At 59.4% G+C, this 27,563-nt stretch overlaps 1 protein-coding gene across 1 annotated transcript in view; it reads right to left on the bottom strand.

The window, feature by feature from the left end:
- The window catches only part of VOLCADRAFT_96265 (uncharacterized protein), a gene marked incomplete at both ends in the record, with an annotated part of 28,163 nt that extends 1,763 nt beyond the window's left edge, over positions 1-26,400 (bottom strand). The window contains 47 exons of the mRNA XM_002955267.1: positions 310-376; positions 658-792; positions 1,229-1,374; positions 2,262-2,289; positions 2,685-2,783; positions 3,165-3,245; positions 3,472-3,643; positions 4,024-4,406; positions 4,673-4,732; positions 4,913-5,149; positions 5,479-5,625; positions 5,997-6,056; positions 6,962-7,003; positions 7,398-7,547; positions 8,078-8,256; positions 8,569-9,088; positions 9,547-9,710; positions 9,881-10,829; positions 11,180-11,777; positions 12,067-12,200; positions 12,502-12,574; positions 12,894-13,078; positions 13,258-13,586; positions 13,815-13,912; positions 14,274-14,495; positions 15,020-15,149; positions 15,395-15,613; positions 16,059-16,172; positions 16,651-16,834; positions 17,226-17,304; positions 17,528-17,605; positions 18,091-18,218; positions 19,482-19,586; positions 19,774-19,846; positions 20,125-20,208; positions 20,502-20,749; positions 21,064-21,165; positions 22,197-22,274; positions 22,504-22,549; positions 23,064-23,112; positions 23,504-23,573; positions 23,918-23,935; positions 24,234-24,299; positions 24,535-24,660; positions 25,203-25,429; positions 25,843-26,009; positions 26,342-26,400. Of these exons, the coding sequence (XP_002955313.1) occupies positions 310-376; positions 658-792; positions 1,229-1,374; positions 2,262-2,289; positions 2,685-2,783; positions 3,165-3,245; positions 3,472-3,643; positions 4,024-4,406; positions 4,673-4,732; positions 4,913-5,149; positions 5,479-5,625; positions 5,997-6,056; positions 6,962-7,003; positions 7,398-7,547; positions 8,078-8,256; positions 8,569-9,088; positions 9,547-9,710; positions 9,881-10,829; positions 11,180-11,777; positions 12,067-12,200; positions 12,502-12,574; positions 12,894-13,078; positions 13,258-13,586; positions 13,815-13,912; positions 14,274-14,495; positions 15,020-15,149; positions 15,395-15,613; positions 16,059-16,172; positions 16,651-16,834; positions 17,226-17,304; positions 17,528-17,605; positions 18,091-18,218; positions 19,482-19,586; positions 19,774-19,846; positions 20,125-20,208; positions 20,502-20,749; positions 21,064-21,165; positions 22,197-22,274; positions 22,504-22,549; positions 23,064-23,112; positions 23,504-23,573; positions 23,918-23,935; positions 24,234-24,299; positions 24,535-24,660; positions 25,203-25,429; positions 25,843-26,009; positions 26,342-26,400 (7,708 nt within the window). The remainder of the gene's footprint in view (positions 1-309; positions 377-657; positions 793-1,228; positions 1,375-2,261; positions 2,290-2,684; positions 2,784-3,164; positions 3,246-3,471; positions 3,644-4,023; positions 4,407-4,672; positions 4,733-4,912; positions 5,150-5,478; positions 5,626-5,996; positions 6,057-6,961; positions 7,004-7,397; positions 7,548-8,077; positions 8,257-8,568; positions 9,089-9,546; positions 9,711-9,880; positions 10,830-11,179; positions 11,778-12,066; positions 12,201-12,501; positions 12,575-12,893; positions 13,079-13,257; positions 13,587-13,814; positions 13,913-14,273; positions 14,496-15,019; positions 15,150-15,394; positions 15,614-16,058; positions 16,173-16,650; positions 16,835-17,225; positions 17,305-17,527; positions 17,606-18,090; positions 18,219-19,481; positions 19,587-19,773; positions 19,847-20,124; positions 20,209-20,501; positions 20,750-21,063; positions 21,166-22,196; positions 22,275-22,503; positions 22,550-23,063; positions 23,113-23,503; positions 23,574-23,917; positions 23,936-24,233; positions 24,300-24,534; positions 24,661-25,202; positions 25,430-25,842; positions 26,010-26,341) is intronic.
- Positions 26,401-27,563: the final 1,163 nt, after the last annotated feature.

Genomic DNA, 27,563 nt, shown 5'->3' with positions numbered 1-27,563 from the left:
ACCCTCATCCAATCACCCTAGTCAACTTCTCAGTGGATCACTCAGGTTCCGCACCCACCACCAGCATCCAACGGAATCTGCCGGGTCGACAGCGGCCCAACTCCGTTCCTGGTCGGCTCGCAGGTTAACTTTATCCCAGGTCACCACCGTCCATCAACTAGGGGCGCAATACCTTCCACCATCGGAAGGATTTTTGACCCTAATGGGTATCGATCCCGGGATCTCCCGGGGGCAATGGTCGCGCGTTACCAGTAGTGCCAAACCCAAGTATGTATGTATGTATGCATGTACGAACTGCGCATAGCTTACTTGAGAACAGGTTCTCAATGTGGTCGAAGTGGGCGACACCGATTCGGATGTTGGCGTCCGTTAGGTCCTGTGTGTGCATGTATGTATGTACGTACGTATGTACAGGAGTCAGAAAGGGGGAAGTTTGGCAGGGGCTTTATCCATCTCACTGGTTTAGGGGAGGCGGGGACCCCTTCCCCCCCCCTTGGATTCCCCTCCCCGGGGCGGATTTCCCCCCCCCCCCCCTACCCGTCACCTCATCATGGTAATCAAAGTGCCTTCTTCCCCCTCCCCCGCACCGAAAAACGCACACACATACATATAAGCATACATACATACACACGCACGCACGGCCCCCTTGCGTCCCACCTTAGTTCCCACGTTATAGATGAAGTCCAGGTGCGGGTTGTCCAGGCCGGGCTTCACATCCACCACCTCCTCCGCCATCGCGAACAGGTGGTTCAGGTACACCTGCATGATGCTGTCCACACCAGAGTGGGTCAGCTGGGGGGGAGGGGGGGGAGAGGGGGAAAAGGGGGGGAAATGGAGTGTCAGGGTGACATGTACGGCAGTTATCGCGGAAAAATCCAGTCGCTTGAAGAGACACGCATACATAATGTTGAACTAGAGCTGTAAGAGGCGGGTGAGGGGTGAGGGAACTATATGGCTATCTGGAGAGCGGTCAGACGGTCCAGGGGGCTGTGGGGTCGTTAGTGGGGCAAAGCCCACTTCGGACACATACCTCCGAACAGTAAAGAGGTGGGGGAGCAGCTGTGTATGTGTACATGTGTACATACACAAAACTAGGCCTAAACCCCCTTCCCCCCCTCTCGAGAACCCCTCCCCGCCCCATTGCAAGTCCCCGGTCCCGTACACACACAACCCCCCCTCCCCCTCCCTTCCCCCCCCCCTCCCCCCCTCCCTCCTTCCCGTTCCGCACCTGATACCATCTGTACTCCGGGCCCGGGCAGGGCAGGTTGGGCGGGGAGCGCAGACAGCCCGTGTTCGTGTAGAAGAGCTCACGGAGGGCACGGTTCTCGTACGACATACCCAGAGTCACCAGCGGGAAGCGCTCCGTGTTGGGTCCTGAGGGGCGGGGGGGAGCGACGGAAGGACACTCAACAACAACAATAAGACCGCTCAGAGAAGCGGTGTGAAACCTACGGCAACATACATGCACCAACATAAAAACCTAAAACCTCAAAACCAGGATACGGAATACCAAAACAACAACAACAACAACAACAACAACAACAACAACAACAGGTCAAGAGGGACGAGAGCGCGTGAATAGGCAGGCCAGGCGAAGTGGCGCCTTTCGTGCGGTTCTTGCATAGATCGGTTTGCGCCGCTGTGTTGCCTAGCCAGGGGCTGGGAGAGTGTCCCGGTTGGCGCGAGTGAGGGAATGAGGCGCGCGCGGAGGAACAGACGGTCGTAAAGCCGCGCGCCCTTCCCTGCGCTGTGTTTCGGCCCGGTCAGGGCCCCCGGTGCTCGTCCTTTATCGGGCGAGCCGCCCACAGTGTAACACCCCATCAACAACAACAACAACAACAACAACAACAACAACAACAACAACAACAACAACAACAACAACAACAACAACAACAACAACAACAACAACAACAACAACAACAACAACAACAAGAGAAGTATTGAATTAGATGGACCTCATGTGAACATGGAAACCGGAAAGATTTAGGAATATAAATAGTAGTCGTGGTAATAATAATAGGAAGTTAAATCGGCAACAGGACGTCCACCACACCAAAAGAAACCAGACGTTTGCCTTCCCCCCCACCTTCACAGCCATCCATCCATCCACCCATACAAACATACATACATGGCCACACCCGAGACTGAACACGGGCCAATTGGATTTCCCGTCGTGCGGGGAGCAGCCAGGCGTGGAGACACACATACACACACATTACCCCCCCCCCAACCCCCCCCCGGTGATATCCCCCATGTCGCACCCAGGGTCCTCCAGGCCTCCGAGCCCAACTGCGAGGTGGGGAGGGGGAAAGACGAACCACGAACGAGTGAAGTGGGGGAGGGGGAACCGGAGAGCGCCAGGGAGGGAGGGTGGTTGGTTAGTTAGTTTATTAGTTTGTTAGTTGGGCGGGTGAATAAGATGCGAATGAGCGGCGGGTTGGGAAAGGTGGGGTTAGACCGGTGGTTGGATCGATGGTCGACATGGAAAGGGCGGGATATGCAGATGGTCAAACTCCCCGACTTCGGACCCTCCGCCGCCTCCTCCGGCTCCCCCTCCCTCACCCCAGCCCCGTCTTATTGTAGTTAATAGTACAGCTCTGTCGCGGCAAGCCCAAGCTGCAGCGCCGTACATCCCTACATCCGCACACCTCTCCGTACGGCCCGCCACATGTACGGCATCCTACCTTCAAAGTGTAAAATGCGTCCCTCAACATGGTCGCCGCTTTCTTCAAAACCGCCCGACGGGCAGGCAACTTGGTCGGGTCCTCCTCCGCAGCCAATTCCTGGACCACACCACACACACATACGTACGTACATGCATACGTACATGCAGACGTGCAAACGCAGCCACAAGAAGGGGATTCGTCAATGAGAAACTGCACCTCAGCAAAACCAGAGCACCAGGGCGGTACACGGCGGCTGCTGGCAAGTGGCAGCGGAGGAGTGAGCCGTTGCGAGGGAAAGGCCGGGAGAGAGAACGAAGCTGCCGTACAAAACCCAATGTCGCACACGGCACTGCGGGGCGGGTGGTGGCACCCCACGACGCACCGCGGGCGAGGTCGCCAGGTGCAAATGCCCCACAAGAAAAAGACCAGTGCGGTTATGTACGGAAAAGACCAGCGCCATTGTGTATATAATCATGCAGTACAAGCAGCCGTACACACCTGGGCAAAGAAACAGGACCGGTAGGTACGGGCGGTGTTGAAGTTGCTGACGCTGGCGACGGCCACCAGCGGCTTGGATTGCTGCCGGGGGGAGGGTGCGGGAGGGGCGGTCCGGAGCGGAGGAGGGGATAAGTGTGTGTGTGTGTGGGTGGGTGGGTGGTGGGGGGGGGGAAGATGCTCCGGAAAGGAGGAAAAGAGAGAGAAAAAGAGGGTCGTTCGTTAAGCATTTCATCGTTTCATATCTCACACAACCAACCAGACGACAGCACTATCCAGCCCAAGTCCTCATTGGAACCCGCGACAACACCTTGAGCTCCGCCACCGACACCGCGTAGAACGTCACCACCAGACAGGACCACAGCACGAAGGGCATCAGCAGCCTCGTGGTGTCGTTGGAGTCCAGCTTCAGGTGCCGCTTGTGGTGGTGCTCCACGGCAGCGGCACCCGGGCCGTGGGAGGTGGGGAACACCGTCTGAGACCTGGTGCGTGGAGGGGGGGGAGGGGAGGGGAGGGGGGCATGAGTGTGCGTGTAGCAGTTGCGGGGGCAGTCTGTGCGGGCCCACCAGGCCCTAAGCCCCCATTGCAGGCCCCCCCCCCCCGGGAAGTACGGATACCGACGAAAAACGCACACGTACGTCAAATACGTCATTGTCACGTACATTTCAAGTTTGAAAACGCTCCAAGGCTTTGCCAAAAAACGTAAGCACTAATCAAACACATCTGGCCACTTCCCTCGCCACTTCACTCGCCACCTCCCTCACCACCACCACCACCACCACCACTGCCACCACCACTGCCACCACCACCACCACCACCACCTCCCTCACCACCACCACCACCGCCACCACCACCAGCGCACCTTCTTGCCAGGCAAGGCAGGCACTGGTAAAGTCGGGACATAAGCCCCTCACGAAAGCGACCCCAAGAAGATCGCAGCACCAGGGCCCTGTGCTGGATGGAATTCACACGGCTGAACGAGCGGCCCCCGGGGACAGCCGCCGCCGCCGCCGCCGGCAGCCTGGCGGCGTGTTGCGTCTCGCCCGAGGCGGCGGCCTTGGCGTACGCCGCCAGTACGGCAGCCTGGAAGCTGGGCCGCCGGCGGCTGTTTATCGTGGCCGAGGGCGCTAGCGTGGCGTGGCGATTGCGCATGCTGCCGCTGGGCAAACCGTGATTTCGGTTATCGTTGCCGCCGTGGTTTCGGTTATCGTTGCCGCCGTTCGTCTCGACGTCCGAAATCCCCGACTGTGTTGCGTCCATGTACGGCAGAGGGGCATGCGTGTGTGTGTGTGTGTGTGTGTAATGGGGGGTTGATGCGCACATGGCGAAGAGGTGGCAAAACTCCTCCGACACCCCGGGGAAAACGAGGTCGTATTGGTCAAACAAAACCCACAAAACCCAGACGCGTGTATGATGTACGACAATACCATCCGCCCACTAGCCACAGGGTTGTGTGTGTGTGTATGTGTGTGTGTTGTCGCAGCGCAGCCAGCGGGGGCCCCGCAGCCCACCTTGTCGTGGTCGTCATCGCCGTGCGGTCCGTCGTCCTCCTCCTCGTCCTCCTCCTCCTCCTGTTCAGGCAAGGCAGGGCAGGGCAGGGCAGTAACAGCACACACACACATATCGGCACCGGAAGAGGTGTCCTGAACAGGCACTCGCTGCAGCATATTGATATTGCAAAATCAAAAGCATCACCCCCCCCAAAAGCCCCCGCCGTATCTCCCCCCAAACCCTCCCCCCCAAACCCCCACCTCCAGCAACGTGGTGTTGGCCAGCTGAGACGACAGCGCGCGAGTAAGGCCCACGGGAATCACCAAAAATGTGCCGTACAGCGTGTACCGCTGTAATGCCAGCTTCCTCAGCAAGTACGCCAGCATTGCAGCTGCCATCACCGACACTCCGCAGCCCTCAGCCACGAGGAAAGCCAACAACAGGTTATTCACCTGGCTGGTGTTGCGCATCGCAATGTAAAGCAGGTCGTCCAAAATCTGTACGGAGTACGGAGTACGGGACATGGCGGCAACCCCCATGTGCGACATGTTATACTGTTCACAGCAATATATTTTCCACAAGAACATCCGCGAGTAGGAAAGCGAAGGGTAAGAAAGCAGGAAGTCAACAGTACATACATACATTTGCACAGAGGGTAACCCGACGTATTTCCCCGCCGCCTAATCCGTACACAGCCTTTGCTTGTTGCCTCCTTGGCCCCACTCCCCCTGCCCCCTCTTCACTCGCCCCCATATATATACACACACACACCAAGTCACCCACTCCACACGCCCGCAGCAGCAGCAGCCGCTCGCTTCACTCTCACCTTCCTGAAGCCGTTGAACAGCTCCGGCCCGCTCTTGAGCAGGAACTGGCCCGAGGGCGTAGTGGAGATGTTGACCTGGGTTCGGTTCCACTCCCGGTAGTTCTGATACACGTCCTTGCTGCTCGTATACACCTTGGTGGCCAGGTCCTGTAAAGGGGGGGTTGCCGGGGGCCGGGGGGGCGGGGGCAGGGGCGGGAAGGGGCCCTTAAATGTGGACGGATATGGATATTTGGATATATGGAGGCCAATAAAGGCGGGAACGTTTAAATAATTGTAAATGGGAACGGGTAAACGAGGCGATATTGAGATAAGCAAAGTTTGCTGTGCGGGGGAGGGGAAGGAGGAGCAGGCTCTCCAATCGCGGCGGCATATGACTCTCGCGGCCTGCAGGGGGCCTTGCGCAAGGGGAAGGGGGAGGGAAGGGGAGGGGAGGTCATGTGTCATATGCAAGCAGCGAGAGGAACCCTCCGCACCGCCAACCCACGCCAACCACTCCTCTACCCAGCTAGTCAGCTCACCCACAACGTCATGTTGACGTACACGTCCTCGTTTGTGGTTGCGTTGACCTTTGACCAGACCTTCAATGCGTCAAGAGGGGCATGTCGGGGGGCGGGAGGGGCCAGGTGCTTGCAAGCGGGTAGCTATGAGACTGAGTAATCAAAGCAATAGCTGAATGAGCACCTCGAGCCCCGGGGGCGTACATACCTACATACACTCCCACAGCAGAGCCCCACAGCGGAGCCCCCACACAAGGAAAGGTCGTACACACCCTCTCAGCGTCCTACTCGACCCCCCACGTCCACACCTGCACATCATCTTATTTTCCCGGGCCCCACCACACGTCCCAACCCGAACCGCTAACCCGCCGCCATACCCATTACCCCACCCGCCTAAACGACCTCCCCTCCCCATCCCTGCCGTACAGAGAAGGACTGCAGGTAGTACAGATCTCGTACAGAGCCCTTCCCCCAGTTGTTGTCCGCCACGTAGTTATTCAGCTCCTGTAAAAACGTACGACGACATAAGGAAATGCATCATCGCAAATGCGAAAGTGGTTTCGGAGGAGGGGCATTTGGAAACACCTGCACTGCAACGCCGCACCCATTCGCCTCGCAGGAAAGAGTCAGCTGTCAGCAGTAGTCAGCGCAACGAAAGCAACTGGTCGCGCCAAGGCAGCACCCCCTGCTGCCGGCGGAAAGGGCACCGACTGCAAGTGTATCAAGCAGGGCATTCGCCATGGGGGTGTGCGCTCTGCTGCAACGCTCCAGCCGCACACACGGGCGTGGTGCTACAACCACCACGTCGCAAATCCACACTTGTCTGTCTGTATGTATGTATCTCTGTGTTTCCGCACATATTAGGTACACAGGTGGCATACCCAGAAAGATTTCCAATGTCCCCCGCAAGTCCCCCCTCTCCATCTCTCCCCCCCAACACAGACACACACCTCCCCCCTCCTCCCACCTCCCTCCTCCCTCCGCACCTTCACTTGCATGGCCGAGTCAAACACCTTTTGTGCCAAGGTCTGCAGGCGGGAAGTGGGTCCAGTGGGGCGAGAGGGTCAAGTGAGGCGATGGGAGTGGGGCCACTGCCGGGTGGGGCGGAGGAGCTGGGTGCTGAGAACCGCCTGGTTCTTTAATCAAAAGGTCAGGAGGGCCAGGAGGGCCAGGAATCCAGGTAAGCGCTTGAGGGGGTGACGAGAGAAACCATCCGGCAAAATAGTTGTCTCCGTCTGCCTGTGCGTCTGTTTGTCTGTCGGGCTCGCTGAACGGGGGCCAGGACTGTGTGCCGCTAACAACATAGATGACCGAAACACAGCCATTTCCCCCCTTTTCCACCCCAGATTCCCCCAACCCCCCAGCCTTCTGTCCCGCCCCCTCCCCAGTGATCCCCCCAACCAAACCCAACCCCACACGCACATCCACGGATGTGTTGTTGTACAATTCAAAGGCTGTCGATGTCTTGCCCTTGAGAATCTGGTCCATGGCGCGGAGGCTGACCAGCACCTGGTGCAGGTAGCGCTGGGAGCGACCCGCCGTGACCAGCTGCCCCATGGATTGCTGCTGGCCCTGTGTGCGTGTGTTTGCGTATGTATACATGTGTTTATGTGTGTTGGAGGGGGAAGAGGAAGGGCAGGGGAAGGCGGGGAAGGCGCCCAGATGTGGTTAATAGTGGCCGTCATGTGCGGTTATGCCACCCGCAGCGTTGAAGGTTAACCAACTCGAACACCATGGCTTTTACTTAGTGACCTTCATTCAAAGAACATATATTGAATATTACGTTAGAATGCATAATTACAGAAAACATAGGGACAGCAGGATTAGATTATTTAGATCATTTATAATTTACGAAACTCAAGAAAGGTGTAACACACATATCACACCCCATCTGCTAAAAGTATTCATATGCGGTTACTCTCTCCCTTCCTCTACAACTAACAAACCAACCAACCAACCAACCAACTAAAGAAACTCGGATTCCCACACGTCCACACCCCTCCTGCCCGCCCCGTGGCAGCCACATGTACGTCAGTCAACCTGCTGTAAACGCAACCGCGGTGCCGCCTCACACTCCCCCAAACCCCCCCAACCCCCCTTACCTTGATGCTGACCACCACAAACGAAAAACACACCGTGTGTGCCGCCGCCAGCACCGCCATGGTCAGCAGCGCCCCCACACGAAACCGCCGGAGCACCTGCTCGGCCTCGCTGCTGTCCATCAGCTTCACCAAGTTGCGGAACCGCTTGCCGCGTTTGTATTCCGCACCACCGCTGGTACCTGCACGCGGGGGCCGGAGGGGGAAAACGTGTGTGTATGTGTCTGTGTGTGTATATGTGTGCGGGGGGAGGGGATAAGGGGGTGGGGTGCTCTGTTGGACTGCCATGTGGTGGTGTGGACGGTATCGTTGGTCGTGTTTCAGGGGAGACCGGGGGCGAACAGGTTGTGTGGAGGGAAGGGGGTGGAAAGTTACTCGGCGGCCGCTGCAAACTAGTAGTTAAACATTTTGAACGTGGTGAAAAGTGGTGTCAACGCGTGTCAGCGACATCGCCCGATCAGTCAGCAGAAGAAAGCCGGCCCAATCGGACCCACCGGAGTTGCCCGACATGACGCTCTGGCCGCCGTTGCTGGCGGTGTCGTCGAAATCGCCGGATAGCGGCGGGTAGGCGGGCTGAGGGGGCGCAAACAGCCCCACAGGCGGCCCGGATACAGCAGGTGGGCTGCTGAACGACGGCGTCCGCGTGGTCGTCTCCAGCCCCGCCGCCGCCGCCCAACTGGCAATGTTGGCGGAGCCGGTACGCACGGCGCCGCCGCCGCCGCCGCCGCCGCCGCCGGCCGCGAGGCTCAGTACCGCCGGCGGCGGCGCGCGCAGCGACGCAAACCTGCTCGTTGTTGCTCGCTCCTCCGTCACTTGGCTGGTCTGCTCTTCCCCTTCCCCTTCCTCGTCGTCGTCGTCAACGTCGACGTCTAGTGCCTTGGTGGCGGCGGCGGCATCCAGGGGATTTACGTCATCGCGCTCTAGCTTGGGCTTTGCGTTCTGGTAGAGCTCGCCCTTCGTCATGACCCACTCTTGGATGCGCTGCATGTTCTTTCCGCCGCCGGCAGACACGGGCTGTAACACGGGGGTTGTTGGGATGGATGTGTCGGGTGCGGTATGCCGAGTCACGGCATGGCAACAGGGAGGTGAGCGGGAAAGGGAATGGGGGATGGGCCGGAAAGAAAAACACAACAGCCCTAAATTAGGAGGAGCGAAGTAAAAAGGTTAGATTTTGCATACATCGCACGAAAAAATATGAAATATAGTAGGTAGGATTCGAACCGGAGACGTCAAGGTGGGGATACAACTTGCCGATACACGTGTGCATGCAGGCAGGCGCGACACGGTATTCAGCGGGGCTCCTCCGTCGCGCCGCAGTCGGACACACCACCATCGTCACGCCAGGCCGTCATAAAAGGCGAAATGCAGCCGCTTTTCCCCACTAGCCAAGGCATCTTTCCAAAGCTAAAATGGCATGACAGCCAAACTCTCCCTCCCTTGCGCACATACATGCGTATACAGTACACACACACCTGTACGGCATCTGGATCGTCGCTTTGCTCGTCCTTGCTGTTAGCGCTGTAACCCGCCGCCGCACTGCCTTCTATGGCCGAGTCGTCATCGGCCATGGGGGTGAACGTTGTTGTTTGGGTGACGGCGGGAGTGGCGGCGCTGGTCGACCCGATCCTCGGGGTACCTGCGGCACGGCACAACGTACGTGTGCACATGTACGGAGAACTGAGCCGTGTGTATGTATATATGTATATATGTATAGTAATGACATGAGCCACAGGAAGTACTGGGGATGTGTGCGTATGTATGTATGTATGTACGGATTAATCCCCCTTGCCGCCCTCCCAGCCTCACCTGCCTCCCGATGGACCAAATCTCGGCGTGACGAGGCGACGCGAACCGCAGCGCCGCCGCCGCCGCCGCCACCCGCCGTCGTCACCACCCCGGGCAGCGGCAGCTCCAAGCCCGCACCGGCCAGAGCCGCCGGCATTGGCGGCAGCGACGCGGCCGGCTGCCCGCCGCCGGCCATCCCGTTGCCTGTGCCGCCGCTGCCGAATGCAGCGCCGTTGGCGCTGTCCGAGCCGCCGACGGCCAGCAGCTCAGCCGGTGACTTGACGGGCGTACTCGGCGTGGCGGGACGTGCGCGGGGAGACCCCAGGCGGCGGTGGATGTCCAGGGGTGGTTTTAAAGCCGTCCCACTGGCGGCGCGATGAGCCGTACCGGGCGGCGTCATGTTCTTGCCGCCGCCACCGCTGCTCTCGTCCGGGACTTTCGATGCCGACGCCGAGAGCCCGCCCGCCGCCACCGCCGACGCTGTTCCCGGCGGCGATCCCGCCGCCACCGCAGCGGCAGCAGCAGCCGCGGCGGATGTGCTTGCCGTACGCGCATTCATGGACCGGCCCGTTACAAACTCCTCCATATCCCGTATGGACGGCGTGTCACAAGATTCCAACCTCGCAAGAAGCCGCTCCGCTGCCGTACTCTTCTCTTGGGCCTTATCAGGGGGCTTCGGCACGGGCGCCTTGGGCGCCGGGACCTTGGCTGCCGCTGCCGCCGTCGCTGTCGTCATCCTCGCTGTCGCTGCCGGCAGCACCAGCGGGGAGTCCAGCGGCAGTCTGCCGTCGTCCGTACCCCTACCGGCTTTGCCACCTCCACCGCCGCCGTTTGGCATCATAGGAGTAACGTGCAGTCTCATCAGCACTGTGAGCTGCTCCCCGCCCCTCGGTTTCCCCACCACCTGCACCGCCAGCTGAAGCGGGTGGCCGTCCGCGTGGATAGCCTGCAGGATGTGGACTGGGCCCACCTGGCAGCAGGAGGGACGTGTTCACACACAGGAGGGGGGGGGAGAAGGGGAGGAGGGAGGGAGGGAAGGTCTACGGCAATGAGGGTTTCCAAGGCGAAGAAGGGACAGACCGTCTGAGGTTGAGGAGGTTGAGGGGCGGGAAGAGAGGGAGAGAGAGAGAGAGAGAGAGAGAGAGAGAGAGAGAGAGAGAGAATATTGAGCGGGGCCCCCGCTCCTCAACAATTCATCTGTTAAGGTAGGAGCGTGGAAAACTGATGGAATATAGTACAAGTCAGGTGCACATGTAAATAAGAAGGCACTGCCCAAACCCCCCGGCGCTTTCCCCCCCGGGCACATCCCGGCCCACGTACCTTCACGACCGGGTCCTTGGCTGCCTGCTTGAGGCTGCTCTTCTTGCTGCGGCTGCCCGCCGAAAGCAAGTCGCCCACCTCCTCCCGTCCCGGCGGCAATGGCACCAGCGCCGTCAGCGACTGACCCACCAACGACTTGGTCGCAACACCGAACAACAGACCCGCGGGTCGCGTGTGCTCCTCCAAAATAGACGTAATGCGACCCAAGCTGTTCAGCTCCAGGACGCCGCTGACGCTGTGAACCGGCCACAAGTCAACTGTGACGGCGGAGTCGCGCGAAGTAGCGGCCACGGCGGCGGCGCCGCCGCCGGCAGGGGTGCCGTCACCGCTGCCGCCGATCTGCGGGCTGGGGGTGGCGAATCCGGACTCGCCGCCGTCGCCGGCGGAGCTGCCGCCGCCAGGTAACCCGTCGGGGCCTTCACTCTCGTCGTCCGACAGCAGCGGGATATGGATCGTCATCACGGCCGCTCGGACCTGGGCGGCCCGTTGCGCGGCCGCCAGCTCGGCGTTCGCGCGGGAGACGGCGGAGCCGATGCCGGATGCGGGCGTCGGCGGTACGACAGCGACCCGGTACGAACGGCCTGGAGCATGGATAACCCTTCACCGACGAAGAACGGCGGAGAGGATTGGGGGAATGCGTGGTGGGTGCGGGAGGAAGGAAGGGGTAGGGAATGCTGCCCTAGGGGTCGCGGGGGGGACGTCACGGGTTACGGACTGAGGGGTGGCTTGAGGGTTACGGAGGCCAAGGCGGTTGTGCCGGACATACCTACCTACCTACCTACCTACCTACCTACCTCAGTCAGTCGGGAAATCTCCCAATCCCCCAACTCGGCCAACTCGGAAACCACTACTCGGCCCCCCCCACACACACACTATTACGCGCTCACTTTTCAAGTAAGGCTGAGAACGCCGCCGCATTGCCCTGCCCCGGGCCTGTCACTCTCCCCAGGGAGGAGCCGGGCCGCATCAGCAGTTGCTGCTCCACTCCGTCAACAACCTCCCATAGGGCCCGACCCAGCACCTGCGGGTGCCCAAAGGGGGACAAGGAAGGGGGATGGACAGAAATTAGCACGAAATGTGTTTTCCTGCCGTACTGAGCAGCCGTACACCGCGAGTAAGAAATCCGCGGAACAGGGCTTAGGCAGGAAAAGCCAGATTAAAAAAAGAAGACATAACACATAGATACAAAACTAATCAACACACGCATACACACATGTATACGTACATACGCACATACGTACATACGTACATACGTACACACACGCGCTCACGTGGCTGGCCTCGAATCCAAACAGCTGCTGGCATGGCGTGTCCTTGCTGACTCCCGTGATAAGGCCCTCGGAGTTGACTTGCAGACGAAGGCGCCGCTCCGAAGTTGCTATCTCCTGGTTGGAACTGCGGCGTGTTAAGAGGGGGGTTACGACGGGGGGTTTCAAGGGGGTTGTTATGCCGGGGGGGTTGAAGCGCCGCTGCGGGAGGAAACAGGAGGTTGGTGGTGGCTGGGGATGAGGAGTAAGGAGAAAAAGCACAGCTAACCGCGACGTTTGTATCCCGAACTCCCCACACAGCGGCGGCCCCCAACTCCCAACTCCCAACCGCAATTATCCCCTCCCTATCCCTTCCCGACCTCCTCCTCGTCCTTTTTTCCCATCCCAGCAACCCCCACCGGCGCCCAGTTGCCCTGCCCCCTGGGGGCCCCCCCAGTCGTACTCACTGCGCCATCCTGGCGATGTGGAGGTGCTCGCCCACCACCTCCGCACTGCTCACCGCCACGTGCATGAAGAAACGGGTGCCATGTGCGTCATGCAGCTCCATGCTGGTGCCCTTGCCCACAGGGCGGGTGCAGCTCCACAAGTTGCGGGAGGAGGCGCCCGGAGGGGAGGAGGAGGAGGAGGTGTCCTGCCGGGGCGGGGCGGGGCGGGGTGTGTGGGTTGGCGGGGTAAGGAGAGGAATGTTGTGGCACCGGGGAGAGGGGGAATTTGGAGACGGCCAAACGGGAAAGAACCCTCCTCCCCCCTCCCCCTTCTCTTTTTCCGCCTTTTTGCCCCTCCCCCTCCCTCCCCTCCTCCCAATCGCACCTTGAGCAACTTGGTGTGGATGTCCTTCCAAGGATGAGGTAGGAAGTCGCGGAGGCTGTAGCCGCCAATCAGCCCGTGGACTGCAGCAACACCGGACAAAATTGCCAGTCCATGCCCCGAGCCCTTGTGGTGCGAGTCTGTGCGGTCCTTGAACGCGTCGCCGTCGCTCAGCTGGCCACCGGGAGCGTTGGAGCCTCTAGGGCACAGTATGGAGGTCAGCTGGGGAGAGGCGAACTTGATGGCGCCCTTGCGGTCGGTCACGAGCATGAGGAACGGGTCCGGACATGCACGGCAGATACGGACTTCGTACAGTACGGCATCGCCCAGATCTGCAGCACGGTAGCAACGGCGGCGGTGGCGGGCAACGGAGAAACGCCATTGGTTGGTGGAATGGATCGAGGGTGAGAGGAAAAGAGAAAAGGAGTTGTGGAAGGAGGGGTGGGTGGTAGGTAAGGGAGGAGGGAGCTGAGCCCTTCCGCGTACAGGCAAAACACAGCTATCTGCCCTCTCTCCCCCTCCCTCTCCCCCATACCCCGCTTCCTAACCCCCTCACGTACCAAGCTTCCTCCCCGCCGCCTCGCACGCCAGCGGGTGGCCGAAGCGGTGGGACACGTGACAAGGCGCCGCACCGCCTCGGTCAGTGTGGGCTAGGATGCTGCACCCGCCGGGGATGGTTAGGGGAGGGGAGGAGGGAGGGGAGGAGGGGGGAAAGAGGGGGGAAGGGGAGGAGGGAGGAGGGGGAGTAAGTAGGGATGTGCAGGAGAGAAGAGGGGCACAACAGGCGCGGCGGCGGGGAAAGTAAGCGGCAAGGGTGGGAAAGACGGCCTAAGGGGAGTGTGCGGGTGCGAAGGGAACTGGGCTTTGGCGGGATTTCTGCGGCATGGTCCGATACCCCTGCACCCGCGGAAAGAACCGCTGCACGAGAATGCGAGCGAGGAGGGGGAGCAGTAGTAGTAAGAGGAGTTGGAGCGGAGCGCACGCAACGGCCCGCCTGCCCTTGAAAGACACAAACCCACTTGTGCAATATGTTCACCGACTCCCCCACTGGCTGCTGCTGCTGTTGCTGTCGTCGTGCGGTGTTGCCGGCGCCCTCCTCCTCCTCCTGGTCCTCAAGATCCCAGCGATCAATAGCTGAGGCCATGGACACAGAGGCGATGTGGTTCCGGAGCGCCTGCAGGTCCCCGGCACACACCAGGAAGTCGCCCAAGTGGGAGCCGATGACGTCATGGGGCAGGTACCTGCCGGGGGGGGGGGAGGGGGGGGAGACGAACCACGAGCGAGTGGGGGGGAGAGGGGGGATGGGAGGGTAAGAAGAACCACTGGCGAGTGAAGCAGATACCAGAAATAGACGGATAGACGCATAGGAGAAGACGACTGCTGCAGGATGGAGGGGGTCAATGGGGGAGAGGGGATTGGGAGGGTTATCGGGAGGTAGAGAGGGTGGGAGGTAGAGAGGGAGCCTAGGACCCGGACAGGCAGGTAGGCCGACGAGGGGTTTGGGGTGGAAAGACGAACCACGAACGAGTGGGGAACGGTTTGGGGGAGAAAAAAGAGGGGGGCAGGGGCCTCGTGCGGAGGCGGATCCACGGCGGTCACCAAGGTCGGTCGGTCGGTCGGTCGGCCGGTCATGGAGCAGGGCAATACTTAGTTGGGGAGAGGGGTAAGGAGTGCTGGATCATCCTAGCAGTACCAACCCCCAACCCCCAACCCCATTCCAGGCCGCCCCCCGCTCCAACCACAACCCTGCCACATCCCCGCGCACCCAAAGTTGGCCACAAACTGCGGGTCACAGCCCGCAATGACACCGTTGGGGGCCACCCAAAAGTACGACGCATCCTTGGACACATGTACGGGCTCCAATAGGGCGATGAAGGTGGAGTCCTCTCCCATACCTTTGGAGCGGGGAAAGGGTTGGGGTTGGGGGGGAGTGGGGGCTGAACCAAGTGGGGCGCCGAAACCACCACAAACGAAATCACACGACTACAGCTCCAACGAACTGTGTGACCAAAACACGTTCCCACGACGGTGAGTTGCTCCCTGTCCACAACACACCCGTCATCTCCCCCCTCACACACACACACACACACACTCCCTCGACCCCGACCCCCCTCGCTTTCCCCCTCCCTCCCCCCCCCACCTGTCGCCTTAGTAATGGACACCCGCAAGGGGAATGCCATCCTCTCGTGGTGCATACCCAGTACGGCAGCCATGGTGGAGGTCTGGGGTCCCTCCGCCGCCACCTGCCCCAGCCCCGTCATGCTCTGCTCCACCAGCGAGACCAGGCACTGGATCATGCGCTTGTTGCTCTGAGGGGCAAGAAGGACATTGATCAGCTTGCCGTCCAGCTCGCCTGCAGCTCGCCCCGGGGCGGGGCGGGGCGGGGGGGGCGGGGGGGGGGAGGAAGGGGTAACTACATGCAGGAAAACAGAAATGAACTGCCGGCGTTCGAAGGAGGGACGCGGGAGGTGAGAGGGGAAGGGGAGCAGTAAGCTGGCGGGATGAACAACAAGACACAAACCGACAACCGGAGATAACGAACCCGTTTGAACAAAGGACATCCGTGTCGTGTACTACAATACCCTTTCCCCTCCCCCCCTCCCTCCGCCGACTCTTCTGCACCCAGGACTACCCCAGACTCCAGTCATCACTGCTCAGTAAATGTATTCCTGATGCATCATTTGTCTCTTCTCCTGGAGGGCTATCCGTCTATCTCCGGTACCGGCTCCACTCGCCAGTAGTTCGTCTTACGGCGCCCGTTCCACCCACCCCAACACCTCCCCCCGGGACCCCCGGCTCCTCACCCTTCTTGTACCCGAACAAATGGTGGACCTGCTTGTTGGCCATCTGGATCTCTCCCACGGAGGAGATCAGCAGTACGGCAGTGGCTAGCTCGTCCATTCGGCTAAGAGGCGTGCCTATATGGTGTGTGGTACAGGCAGTACGGCACGAGCAAGGGGCGCGGGTTTGGGTTATGTTGTGGATAGGGTTTGGGGGGTTTGAGGCGATGGAGGGAGAGGGTTGGTTGGGCAGCCAGCGGGGTGCGGTTGCGGGTACGGGTACGGGTAACTGGAGGGGGATTACGAGGGGGGCGAAGGGGGGCCAGGGCGTTTGGAGGCGGCGGCAGTCAAGCAGCACCTCGAGACGTCCATACACACCGCGACACGGGCGCTTCGGGCGGCCCCACTGGACCCCAACTCCGCATCCCCGTGCGAGCCCCCACCCGCATGTACGGCAGGGCAGTACCGTGTGTGGTGGTTACAGTGGGCTACAGACCCACGAAGAGCAGATAAAGTCAGCGGGCCAGCTGCGTATACTCCTACTCCTACTCCTACTATTACTACTGCAGGACCAGGCCCCTCCCCTTCATCCCCCTCCCCCCTTGGGGGCCCTCACCGTCCGGCAGCAGCGGCCCCGCCCCGTCGTCATTCTTCTCCTGCTCCAACCGATCAGCCTCCGTGTAGTACTCCAACGCGCCCCACGGATCATTCTTAACCGTCTCCAAAAACTTGCCGTACAGCCGTACAAGTCGGTAGTTGCTGCCGTACGTCTCGAGCACCAAGTGATACGCCGTTTGCGCCTGACAGGAAGGGTTTTGCAGCAGCAACAGTTTGTTGTGCGGGTGAAGACGCAGCCGTGGGGTACCCGAGAGTGCGGGGAAGGAGGGGGCCCCGGACGGGGGCATGTGGGCAAGTGGGACGTGTGTATTGGGGCTGCTGGGGTAGAGACCGCGCGAAAAGAGGCCATTGCGGCAGACACAGCGGCGGTGATGTGCCGCAGCTCACGGTATGAGAGCGGTGGGGTGAGGCCAGTGCCAGTGCCAGCGCTGGTACCCCTGGCCACTCGGCTGGGCCCAAGATACCCCCGAAGCCCCCTCCCGCCCCCCAACATAGAGCTAACCGCACCCTACAGCCCTCTCCCATTATTCTCCCCCACTCAACCACCACAACCACCATTCAACCACCACTCACCCGTGTTACCGAAACCTCAATCGCTGCAAGCGCCTTGCTGAGGTACGTGAACGACACGTTGTGCGCATCAAGGGCTTTCCTGCGGGATTGTGTGTGTACGTATGTATGTATGTGGTGGGGTGCGGCAGGAGGCAGGGAGACGAAGTGCGGGTTTGTGCGGGTGTGGGTTGCGAGGCTGGGCAAATGCGGTTCATGGTGGGGCGGGAACGGACCGCACGGGGATGGACAACACAGATATAAGACACGCAACGAACCCAACATCCCTCAACCAACCAACCAACCAACCAACCGAATAAACGCACCAGAAGTTACACATGGCAGTTAACGCTTCCCGATGGAGCCGTACAACCATGCGCTGCTTGCGCTGATATTCCACAAACCTGCACGGAATTAAGAGGACCGTTATTCAGAATGTTGGGAATACAAAGTGAAGGTGAGGGGGGGAGGGACGGGGGGGGAGGGCGAGGGCCAAAGGGGGAAGACGAACCACGAACGAGGGGGGAATGAACGGGGGAGCGGGGGAGAGCATAATGTCGCATTTCATCAATACCCGATGGCGCATTACAAAGCAACCACGCGAACTTTCTAAGTGAAGTTGTGTACGACAAGGAGATATCTATACAAAAATGCAAGTCGGATGTCGCCAGTCGGCGGTCGAGGAGGAGGACAGCCGGAGGACCCGGACGACAACGCGGCGGACGAGAGCGGATCAAGAGGAAGATGAATGGAGTTCTGACAGGTATGGCATTGTACGGCGGAAACCACCGCCAAGAAGGGCTATCGGCCGTGGTGCAGGGTGCTATCCTGGCACGTCACGGCCGCCTTGCTGCGCTGTGTCCCCCCCTTCCCCCTCCCCCACCCTCACCCTAGCAGGTCCATATTTGACCCCACCACTCCGCCGGCATTGGTGCCGGCCGCCTTCTGTTGGGCCTGCTGCATGCGCACGAAGATGATGAACCGGCTCATGATGCCCGGCTTGAGTTTCCGGGCAGCCTACGAAAGGGGGGGGAGGGTAGAGGGCCGATCAGAAGGGGAGTTGACACCGCCGTTAGTACGACAGATTCCACTGGATACCACTCAAGGATGTTGAGAAGGATGGTCGATGATGCATGACGTAAGCATACATACATACATGCATACATACATGCATGCATACATGGCAGGCGATGTTGAGAAGGATGGTCGATGATGCATGACGTAAGCATACATACATGCATACATGCATGCATACATACATGGCAGGCGGCTGGCAGAGGTTAAGGCCTGACTTCTGCTCCCAGTTGACCCAGTCGACCCGGGTTCAAATCCGCCTGCCGGCTCCTCGGGTGTTTGAGGAGTGATGAAATGGGAGGTGGCCCCCCATCTTATGGACGGTGTAGGACGTGATAATATCAACTTGCGAGCTGACCAGGAACTAAGTTGATGCGCCGTTGATCCGCTAGATTTGGTTGGATGCTGGTGGTGAGTTGCCGAACTCAACGAATACATTCTGAAGTCGGATGGGGTGACGGATTAGGGTGCCCCTCTAGCAGGGGAGAGCAGGGACTGCCCCGGGAAAGGGGGCCGCTGGCGAAGTTAACCACCCTGTAACAACATACATACATCGTGTCTGGGTTCAACTCCGCCTGCCGACTCCTCGGGTGTTTGAGGGGTGTTGAATTTGGAGGTGGCCCCCCATCTTGCGGACGGTGTAGGACGTGATTATATCAACTTGCGAGCTGACCAGAAACTAAGTTGTGGCGCCGTTGATCCGCTAGATTTGGTTGGATGCTGGTGGTGAGTTGCTGAACCCAACGAATACATTCTGAAGTCGGATGGGGTGAATGGATTAGGGTGCCCCTCTCGCAGGGGAGAGCAGGGAACTGCCTCGGGAAAGGGGGCCGCTGGTGAAGCTATACCACCCTGTAACAACATACATACATACACGGACCATTGCCCCGAGGAGGTCCCGGGATCGAGACCTGTCAGGGTCGAAAATCCTTCCGATGGTGGAAGGTAAAGTGCCCCTAGTCGATGGACGGTGGTAACCTGGGATAAAGTTGACTCGCGGGCCGACCAGGAAAGGATTTGGGCCGCTGTCGATCCGGCAGATTCCGTTGAATGCTGGTGGTGGGTGCGGAACCTGAGCGATCCACTGAGAAATGGACTAGGGTGACTGGATGAGGGTGACCCGAAATACCGGGGAAGGCAGGGTTTCGCCAGGTAGCGGCCGCAGGGTGAAGGTATGCCCCCCTGTCCCACACATCATACACGCACCTCCACTTGGCGCATACCGCTCTGCGCCACCCCCAGCACCTCAATCATGAAGTTGGCTTGGAGCAACACCACGAAGGCATTCCCAGGGAAGAGAGCCAAGCCCGCCTGGCAGTGGTGATGGCAGTGGTGGTGGTGCGGGAGGGTGGGCAAGGGGGTAAACGCGCAGGGGACAGGAGTTCGGGAGCCGTATAGAACACCGCAAGTAGGACAGCAACAGCGCCACAGTCCTAGGCAGTTGTTCCCCCCCCCCAACCCTCATCCACACACACCCATCCCCCCCCGGACCCCCCACCTTGAGGTACAGCTGCGCCCTCGCCACCGCATCCTTATCCAGGACATTGCGATCCACCCATACCCGGCAGCATCTGTTGGGTACCGGCGGGGTGGGGGGAGGTGGGGACGGGTGGGACGTACAGGAACTTGATGTGAGGGGGAAAGGTGGGAAAAGCGAGGGAATGTACACAAGGGAATACACACAAGAGTTGTAGACGTTCCAAGCACAAGTCCTAAATAGGCGCCCAAGAGAAAAGTCTCAATGCTCCATGGTACGGCAGTAAAACACACACGTGTCCACCCGTTACGGCCACGTCAATGAGGACTGCGGTGGCTGGTGGAGGTGGCCTCGGGAGGGTGTATTCCGCACCTCACGGCAATCTCCACGTCCCGTGGGTCGGTCCACAGATCCACCACAATGTCCTGCAGGGGGGCGTTCTTTGCAGCCGCCGTACTGCGATCAATTGAAGAGGGGAAGGAGAGGGGAGGAGAGGGGGAAATGATTGAACGAGGGGTAAATGCAGGCGAGGGAAGGGGGGAAAAGGGAAGGGGCTGTGGAGCTGATGTAAGACAGGACACGGGGAAAGGGGGGACTGCGTCATGAGGTTTCAGATGTTCGGGTTTCGAAGGGGAGGGATATCACCGACACCAACACTCCTGACGGCATGTCCCTCCCCCCCTTCCTCGGCCCCCCTAACTCCTCCCCCCCCAACACATACACACACACGCCATTCCCCTGCACCTCACCTAATGGCTGCCACCGACTGCGCCGCCGCCCTCCTCATGAGCAGTACGGACGCCGCAAAACCCCCCAACAGCGCGGGCCCTATGCCCGCCAGCATAATGATGGTCATGGCTCGTCTGAACGCATCCCCCTTCTCCGCCATCTTCACCCCGGGGTGAAACACCAGCAGCATTAGGCAGATGGAGCACCACACGATGGCGATGGAGCAGGCGGCCTTGAGGTGGTTCACCCACCCAACCAGGCTGGGACTCTGAAGGCGGAGAGGGGGGAGGGGGTACGACGAAGCATATAGACAATTGACGCGAAGCGAAGACCATAGACGGAGTAAGACGAACCACTAGCAAATGAATCAAATACCAGGGATAGACGCTTAGGCTAGGGCTTGGGTGGAAGGGTAGGTGGGAGAGAGGGAGGACAAGGATGGAGGGTGGATGAGGGGGTGATGGAACGGCACAGCCTCACCGAACGCGCCCTCGCAGCAGTGCCACCCGGCCCCCAGTGGGGCACCTGCTGCCTCACACTCCCTCTCATCCCCCTTTCATTCCCCCCCCTCACCCATCTCACCCATCGCATATACTGAAACGTCATAGCCAGCGACAGCGCCAAATACACACATGCCGCCACCTTGGGCCAGCCCAGGAACACGTCTACCAGGGTCATGAGGACCTGGGTGCCGGGGGGGGGGGACGACACATGTGCGCAGAGACGAATGGGGGGGAAGAGGCAGGCGGCGGGAAAGGAGGGGGAAATGAGGCAGAGGGGGAGGAAGGTGGGGAGATGAGACGTGGGTTTCAGTCCCTGGGCACCCAATTTGTTTGATATGCGGGAGCAGCTGGGGGGTGGAGAATGCAATCAATAACCCAGCAGCCCGCATGCAATAACCGCCGCACATCTCCGACACGCCAAGCGGCTCGCCTCCACATTGCCTTTCCTCCTCGACCCCCCCCCGCCCTTCTTTGGTATATCGCGTTGGCGTCGGTCGGCTAGCCGGTCTAGGATAGTCGGGTCGGTCGGGTCGGTCGCGCGTTTTAGTTTGGGGGGTTGGGAGGAGCACTTGCATACCGACAGCCTTTCAGTATCAGCAAATCAGCTATTTGTCCAGGCCAGCAACTTTATGCCAGCTTAACGACAGCACTACTTTACTACTTTTCCGCCGCCTTCACAACTACTTTTCTACACCTACTTCTTTACGGCTTGGCAATACTATTTCTTCTTTTTCAGTTATGGCGGCTTAGGTAGGTAGTCTTTCCGACACCTTCTTCACTTCTTCATCTCGAGGTCACGGTCGCCACGGACGCCTTCCGGTCAGTTCTACGTTTGATACTCTCTTGCCCTGGCAGCAGCTTCACTCGTTCACGTGGTTCGTCTTTCCCCCCCGCCCTCTTCCCCGGCCCTGGGCCCCCCTGGACACACACACACACACACACACACACAAACACACACTCCACTAATGCTGCCGAATCCCAATTCCGGTGAGCGCCACGTGAGAGGGTTGCAGAGGGGCCCCAATGCACTTAGCAACATTCATTCATAATGGCGTCTATAAAATGAACAAGAAAATGGCCGATCTAGGCGACAGCTCTCTCCCCTTCCCCCTGCGTCCGAACATACACACACATTTTTTACACTCGTGCTCAGTTCAGGAAATTTTACATTCAGTCATACGGACATACATACATACATACATACCGACCCACCTTGAGTGCAAATGCAGACACCTCCGCACCGCTGTGCCCGAGAGCCATGGGCCGCCGGCTCTTGGGGTTGACTTCAACCTGGGGGAGAGGGGGGAGCCGGGGTCGGGGGGTCGGGGGTTGGGTGGGTGGGGGTGGAAAACACACACGCAGGGCAACTCAGGCGCGACTAGTACAGCGCTTGGGTATTGTGAAATGGTGTGGGAAACCCTAAATCCCTAAAATGCAGTTTCTACACTGGCCCTTCAACCACCCTGTACGACGACACGCTCCGTACACACCCACACATACACATCGTCACTTCACTCACCTCGGCCATGTTCGTTAGGAGGGCCAGCGTGACAAACACCAAAAGGCTGTACGGCGTTGTGCATGGAGGCCGCGCAGATATACATATGCAGAGACACACACATGCGCAGAAAGGTGGAGAAAGATACACAATGTTAGTTTTCAAAAAGTCGCTGTTGGCTTACGGCAGTACGGCAGTTGGTTGGAAACCCCTGCAGGCCTTATTCCACACACCCAGTTCGAGGGAGGGGAAGTCGCGGGAGGTGAGACGGGGGAATCCCCGCGGGAAACTGGCTGATATCCAGCGTGCGTGTGTATGCATGTACCATAAGACACACGCCCTCTCCCCCAAATACTCCCCCATCCCCGAAAGCATGTGGGACGCCACATGCGCCGTTGGTGCCAAGTTACCCCGCATGTATGTACGTACATATGTATCCCCCCTCCCTCCCCCTCCCGAAAATCAAAGCCCCCAACCCCCCTACGTTTTTAACACCCCCTACCTTCCCCCCATCTCCTCGCAGCACACAATACATAACACAAGTATACACACACACATACATACACACACAGAGCGTGCACCTGACTCCGGACACCACCGCATGGACCACGTGGGGCATTGCGGCACAACCTGCGACATGTCGTACCACAAACCACCGTCACAGGGGCAGGAGGGAGGGGGGTAAGGGGCGTGGCGGTAAGAAAGAAAGCGCCACTCGATGTGGACTTGGCCAGCCTATGGTTGCATGGGTCTGAAGGGATGCCCCTAAGCCTGATGCGTGTATGCCGTGTATGCCGTACACCTAAAACCGGCTTACCGTAACTAGTTCAGACCTCAAAAGCCCGAAATGAGCCTTATATCAACATGCATCACAAGCCGCAAAAATAAGGCGCTGCGCTGCACCATCCAAAACAGATCCTCCTCCCCTCCCACCCAATCGTTCATTCATGCATATCCCCCGTTCCCCTCCGCCCCCGCCAGCCGTTCCTCCCCCTTCCCTTCCCCCACCCAGCATGCTCACTGTACGACGGAAACAGTGCCAGGTACTTGTGCGGCTTCTGGGGCCCATTGAGCCGGCAGGTGATGCCGACCTGCGGGGGCGGGGAGGTGGGGGGCACCGGCACCGGCACCGGCACCGGCAACAACAACAATAACGACAACAACAATAACGACAACAACAATAACGGCAACAGCGACAACAACGGAAAAAAGAGATGCTGTGGCAATAGCAGGAGGATCATCCACAGCAGCATTAGCGGTCCGGGGAAAGTTGCTCCCAATACGACCACCTTACAGTCTTTGGCTACTGTTACGGTGACGTGTTACGGACCACACATCAAACCCAGGGGGGGTCTCATCAGTAGCCCAACAGTAATGTATTTTAGTGATCAGGCCCAATTGCAGAACAGCCCCCTCAGCTGAACTACCCACCCACCCCGCCACGTGACCGAGGCTGCGGACAGCACACACACGAGCCCGGGAGGATACACCACACACGGCCCAGTAGTAATGCAGCACGCTGTACGGCATATACGGCCTGTACGGCACACGCGGAGGTTTACGACCGCACGACAACCTCCACAGACACCGCAGCGCCATGTGCAGCGAAACAGGACCAACACACACCCATGGGCCCGCACTACCACCACCACCACCACCACCACCACCACAATAACAACAACAACAGCAAGAAAAGCAAGCCGGCGCCGCAATACCACCGCCACCACCACCACCACCCCCTCCGTACGCACCTGAAGCAGGTTGAGCGAGGCGATGTCGAAGGCCTGGAAGAAGACGCTGGTGAAGAAGCGCAGTACCTGAGGTGCCGCCAGCACCGAGGGGGGAGGGGAAATACACACACACGCGGGTGACGCCCAGGGTGTGCTCGGAGGGGCCGTGTCGCGGACAGCTGAGGAGGAGGGGCTATTTCCAGCAGGCAACAGGAAGGGAAGGAGAGCCAAAAGGGGTCCCGGCGCGGTGCCCTCTCCCCCCCCCTAAAAACACCCCTGGAGCTCCCTCCCCCCCTTTTTCCGGGCGGGGCCCCACACTCACCTTGATGGGCCACACGACGGGGAACTTCTGCTCCTTGAAGCACCAGGCGACCCACACGCACAGCCCGATGTTGGCAGCAAGGAGAGCCACCATGCCGTACAACAGCGCCACGTACGCGCCATAGCCCTGCCGGAATACAGCAAAACACACCGAATCACACACCGGGGGGAGGGGGAGAGCGGGGGGGAGGGGGGAACCGAGGCCGCTCAGAGGGGGGAAAGTCGGGCTCGACAGGCGGCGGGCTGTTAGCCAACTTCGCTTTGTTGCGCTTTGTTGCGGTGCACTGCAGGGTCATGGGTTTGTGAGTGTATTTATGGCCTGGTACGGATCAGACGCCATAAACCAGCCGCACCCGCATCATTTCATCCTAGAAAATAAAGAAACACGTTACCGCCACCTCAATGGGTGTATGCATACAGGCTGGGTGAAGACCCCGCTCTGAGAATTCTTTCCGAAAAGTACGACACGAGAGCGCCTCTTTCCCCCCGTACACAGCCCTCCACCCCTACAGACAAAGGCCGCGTGCCAACAAAACTCATGATGACGCCGCTAAACCCGCATGCATCACCCGCCGGCCCTGCCTACCACTGTTCTCTTCCATCCCCCCTCCTCCCCCCTCCTCTCCCGTCCCGCCCCCCCACCGTCTCCCCCTCCCCCCGGAGCCTCACCAGGTCCGCCACCCAGCCGAAGCCCAGGACACTGACGATGCGCCACGGCGTCCCCCTGTCGTCGATAGTCCAGCCCTGCGCCGGCTGTATGACGGTGGTGAAGACCTGCCAGCCGTCCAGAAGGATCTTCAACAGCACCCAGCGGATCACGATGCGGGTCTCGCTGTTCTCCTTGCTGCATGGGGGGTGCGGGTGATGGGGGGGGGAATTGGGGGATTGGGGGAAACCTGGGGGCAGGTGAAATGGGAGGGCGCGGATAGGAGGATGCTGCTGCTGCTGCTGCTGCTATTGCCGCTGCTATTGCACCGGGCAGCTAGATTGATTGTTCTGGTTGGTTGGTTGGTTCGTTGGTTGGTTGGTTGTTGCTGGGTCATGCCCCAACATGTTGGCAAACTTGACCCTTACTGCGCTGCTGCGTCGCGGGCCCCACGCCTCCTCCCCGGCCGCCTGACTGATCTGCACTGACCCTTTGCGACTTGCGTTTGAATCCCCCTTCTCAGGGGGGGTTCGTGTTATGGGCCCTCCTGCTGCTGCTGCTGCTGGGGTGGGTTCGAAAGAGGCCTCTTACGACAGCGTTGCGATAACCCGAGAAACGAACTCAGCGGGGCATTCCTTCCGTCGCAAAGCCATGCTGCCGTACGAGCCCGCAGACCCAAATCCATGTGTAGAAACCCTAAGAAATTTGCTCGGACTTGCCTGAGGGTGAACAGGACGCCGAACACGGCATTTTCGAAACTGGGTCGGCGGCTTGCGTCCAGGTCATCGCCCCCGCGGCCCAGACCGCCATTGATCTGGTTGGCCCCGAGCCTGCGAACCAGCACCAGCAGCAGCAGGCGGCGTCGGGACAGGTTTGGGCGGTGGATGCGGGGTTAGGTCGTCTGACGGGCGGGTGGCGATTGTGAGGAGGTACGTTTCTCCGCGACATGCAAATGCTTGGGAAATGCGGGGGGAGGGAAAACCATCTTGGCGGTACGTTTCGTTTTGTTGGTCGTAATAGGAGGGTAGTGAAACGATACGAGGACCAGGCGCCGTACTGTTGTGACTGAAGCTATGAAATGTGTGTGAACCCACGGCATGCCTCGATGCAGACGTCGGCAGCTGTGTAGGTACCTCGTCGGCGTTGCGGAACGAGCGCGTACCTAAATCGCTTAGAGTACACGCTGCCGGCCGCACTGGGAGCTCCGCTGCTTGCATACATACTCGCAATAAAAGTATAAAGTGAAAAAGTGTCGTGCTAAGCACTAGTCAGGAAGGGGATGGGAAAGCTGGTACATCGGCTCCCCGAAACCACCCAGCAATTGGATAGCGCCAGCTCCTTGAAATATGCTAAAAATCGGAGCGTCAGATTGCCAGGATAAGAGCTGGGGTGCCCGACCGTCCTTCAACTGGCGCCCGTCCCGCGTTGCCGTCGGGCCGGAATCGAGAATACAACCACTCGCACACGTTTCCTGCTAGCTATAAACAGTAGCTGTAAGATGTCCTGAAGATTTGGCGGGAGATAGACTAAGTGTGACGGAGTGGCGCAAGCACCATCTTGCAGGTGTTAGGGAAATTCTTCACTGGACTCATCATTATGAATTGCTTTCGTGTCACTGCAGCAATTCCCGTCTTCTGGGCACCAAATCCGCCGACCCAGATTGAGTCGTCCAGGTCCGTCGTAACTAGGGCGCAAGGGCGGATAGACAACCGAAGTTGGACCCATCTGGAACACAAAATGTTTATTTTCTACACATCAAGAGAGGTATACGGCCATATGGGTTTTCGAGCATGCAACGGCCTTTCTCCTCTAGCCTTTGTGGTGTACCTGCTTAACGAGCATGCATTGTGCGATTTCATCTAGCCATAGTGAACGTATCTAGTTTGCTTCTACCTGCTGAGTCCATCCATGATTCTCAAGCCAACGCCAAGCCAGGTAGTTTGCCTAGGAAAGCATACGTGGCACATCCTTGCATGTATTGTCACTTTACCTTTTGAGTCCCGCCTCAGACCTGGATATGGATCGGTAACTTGAAACTGACGCCCCGGACACGGAGGCCGCATACGTCGAACGCGGCATCTGAGCTGCCGGAGGACTGCGCGGATATGGCCAAGCACAAAAGCCAAAGACCTTCTAGCATGAATACCATGGGTCCGTCAGTCCGCTTGGGGAAAAGAGGTTGGATAGGTCTATCCCGAGCCTCCGACCTCCTAAGAAAATCTCGCAACCTATTACCAAATTGTTGACTTCAAACAACCATAATCTACTGCTAGGTTTACAGGGGTAATGAAGTGCGTGTTACCGAAACATAGCACGCTTGTGACTTTTGGCGGGGGAAGAGCCCTTTCGCCGTCTACTCCGCGCGGATTGGTCAATCGCCATGC

Source organism: Volvox carteri (genome assembly GCF_000143455.1).
Source record: "Volvox carteri f. nagariensis unplaced genomic scaffold VOLCAscaffold_50, whole genome shotgun sequence".
NCBI lineage: Eukaryota > Viridiplantae > Chlorophyta > Chlorophyceae > Chlamydomonadales > Volvocaceae > Volvox > Volvox carteri.
Note: the sequence above shows the minus strand (reverse complement) of the source record. Positions and strands in the feature narration are given on the sequence as shown.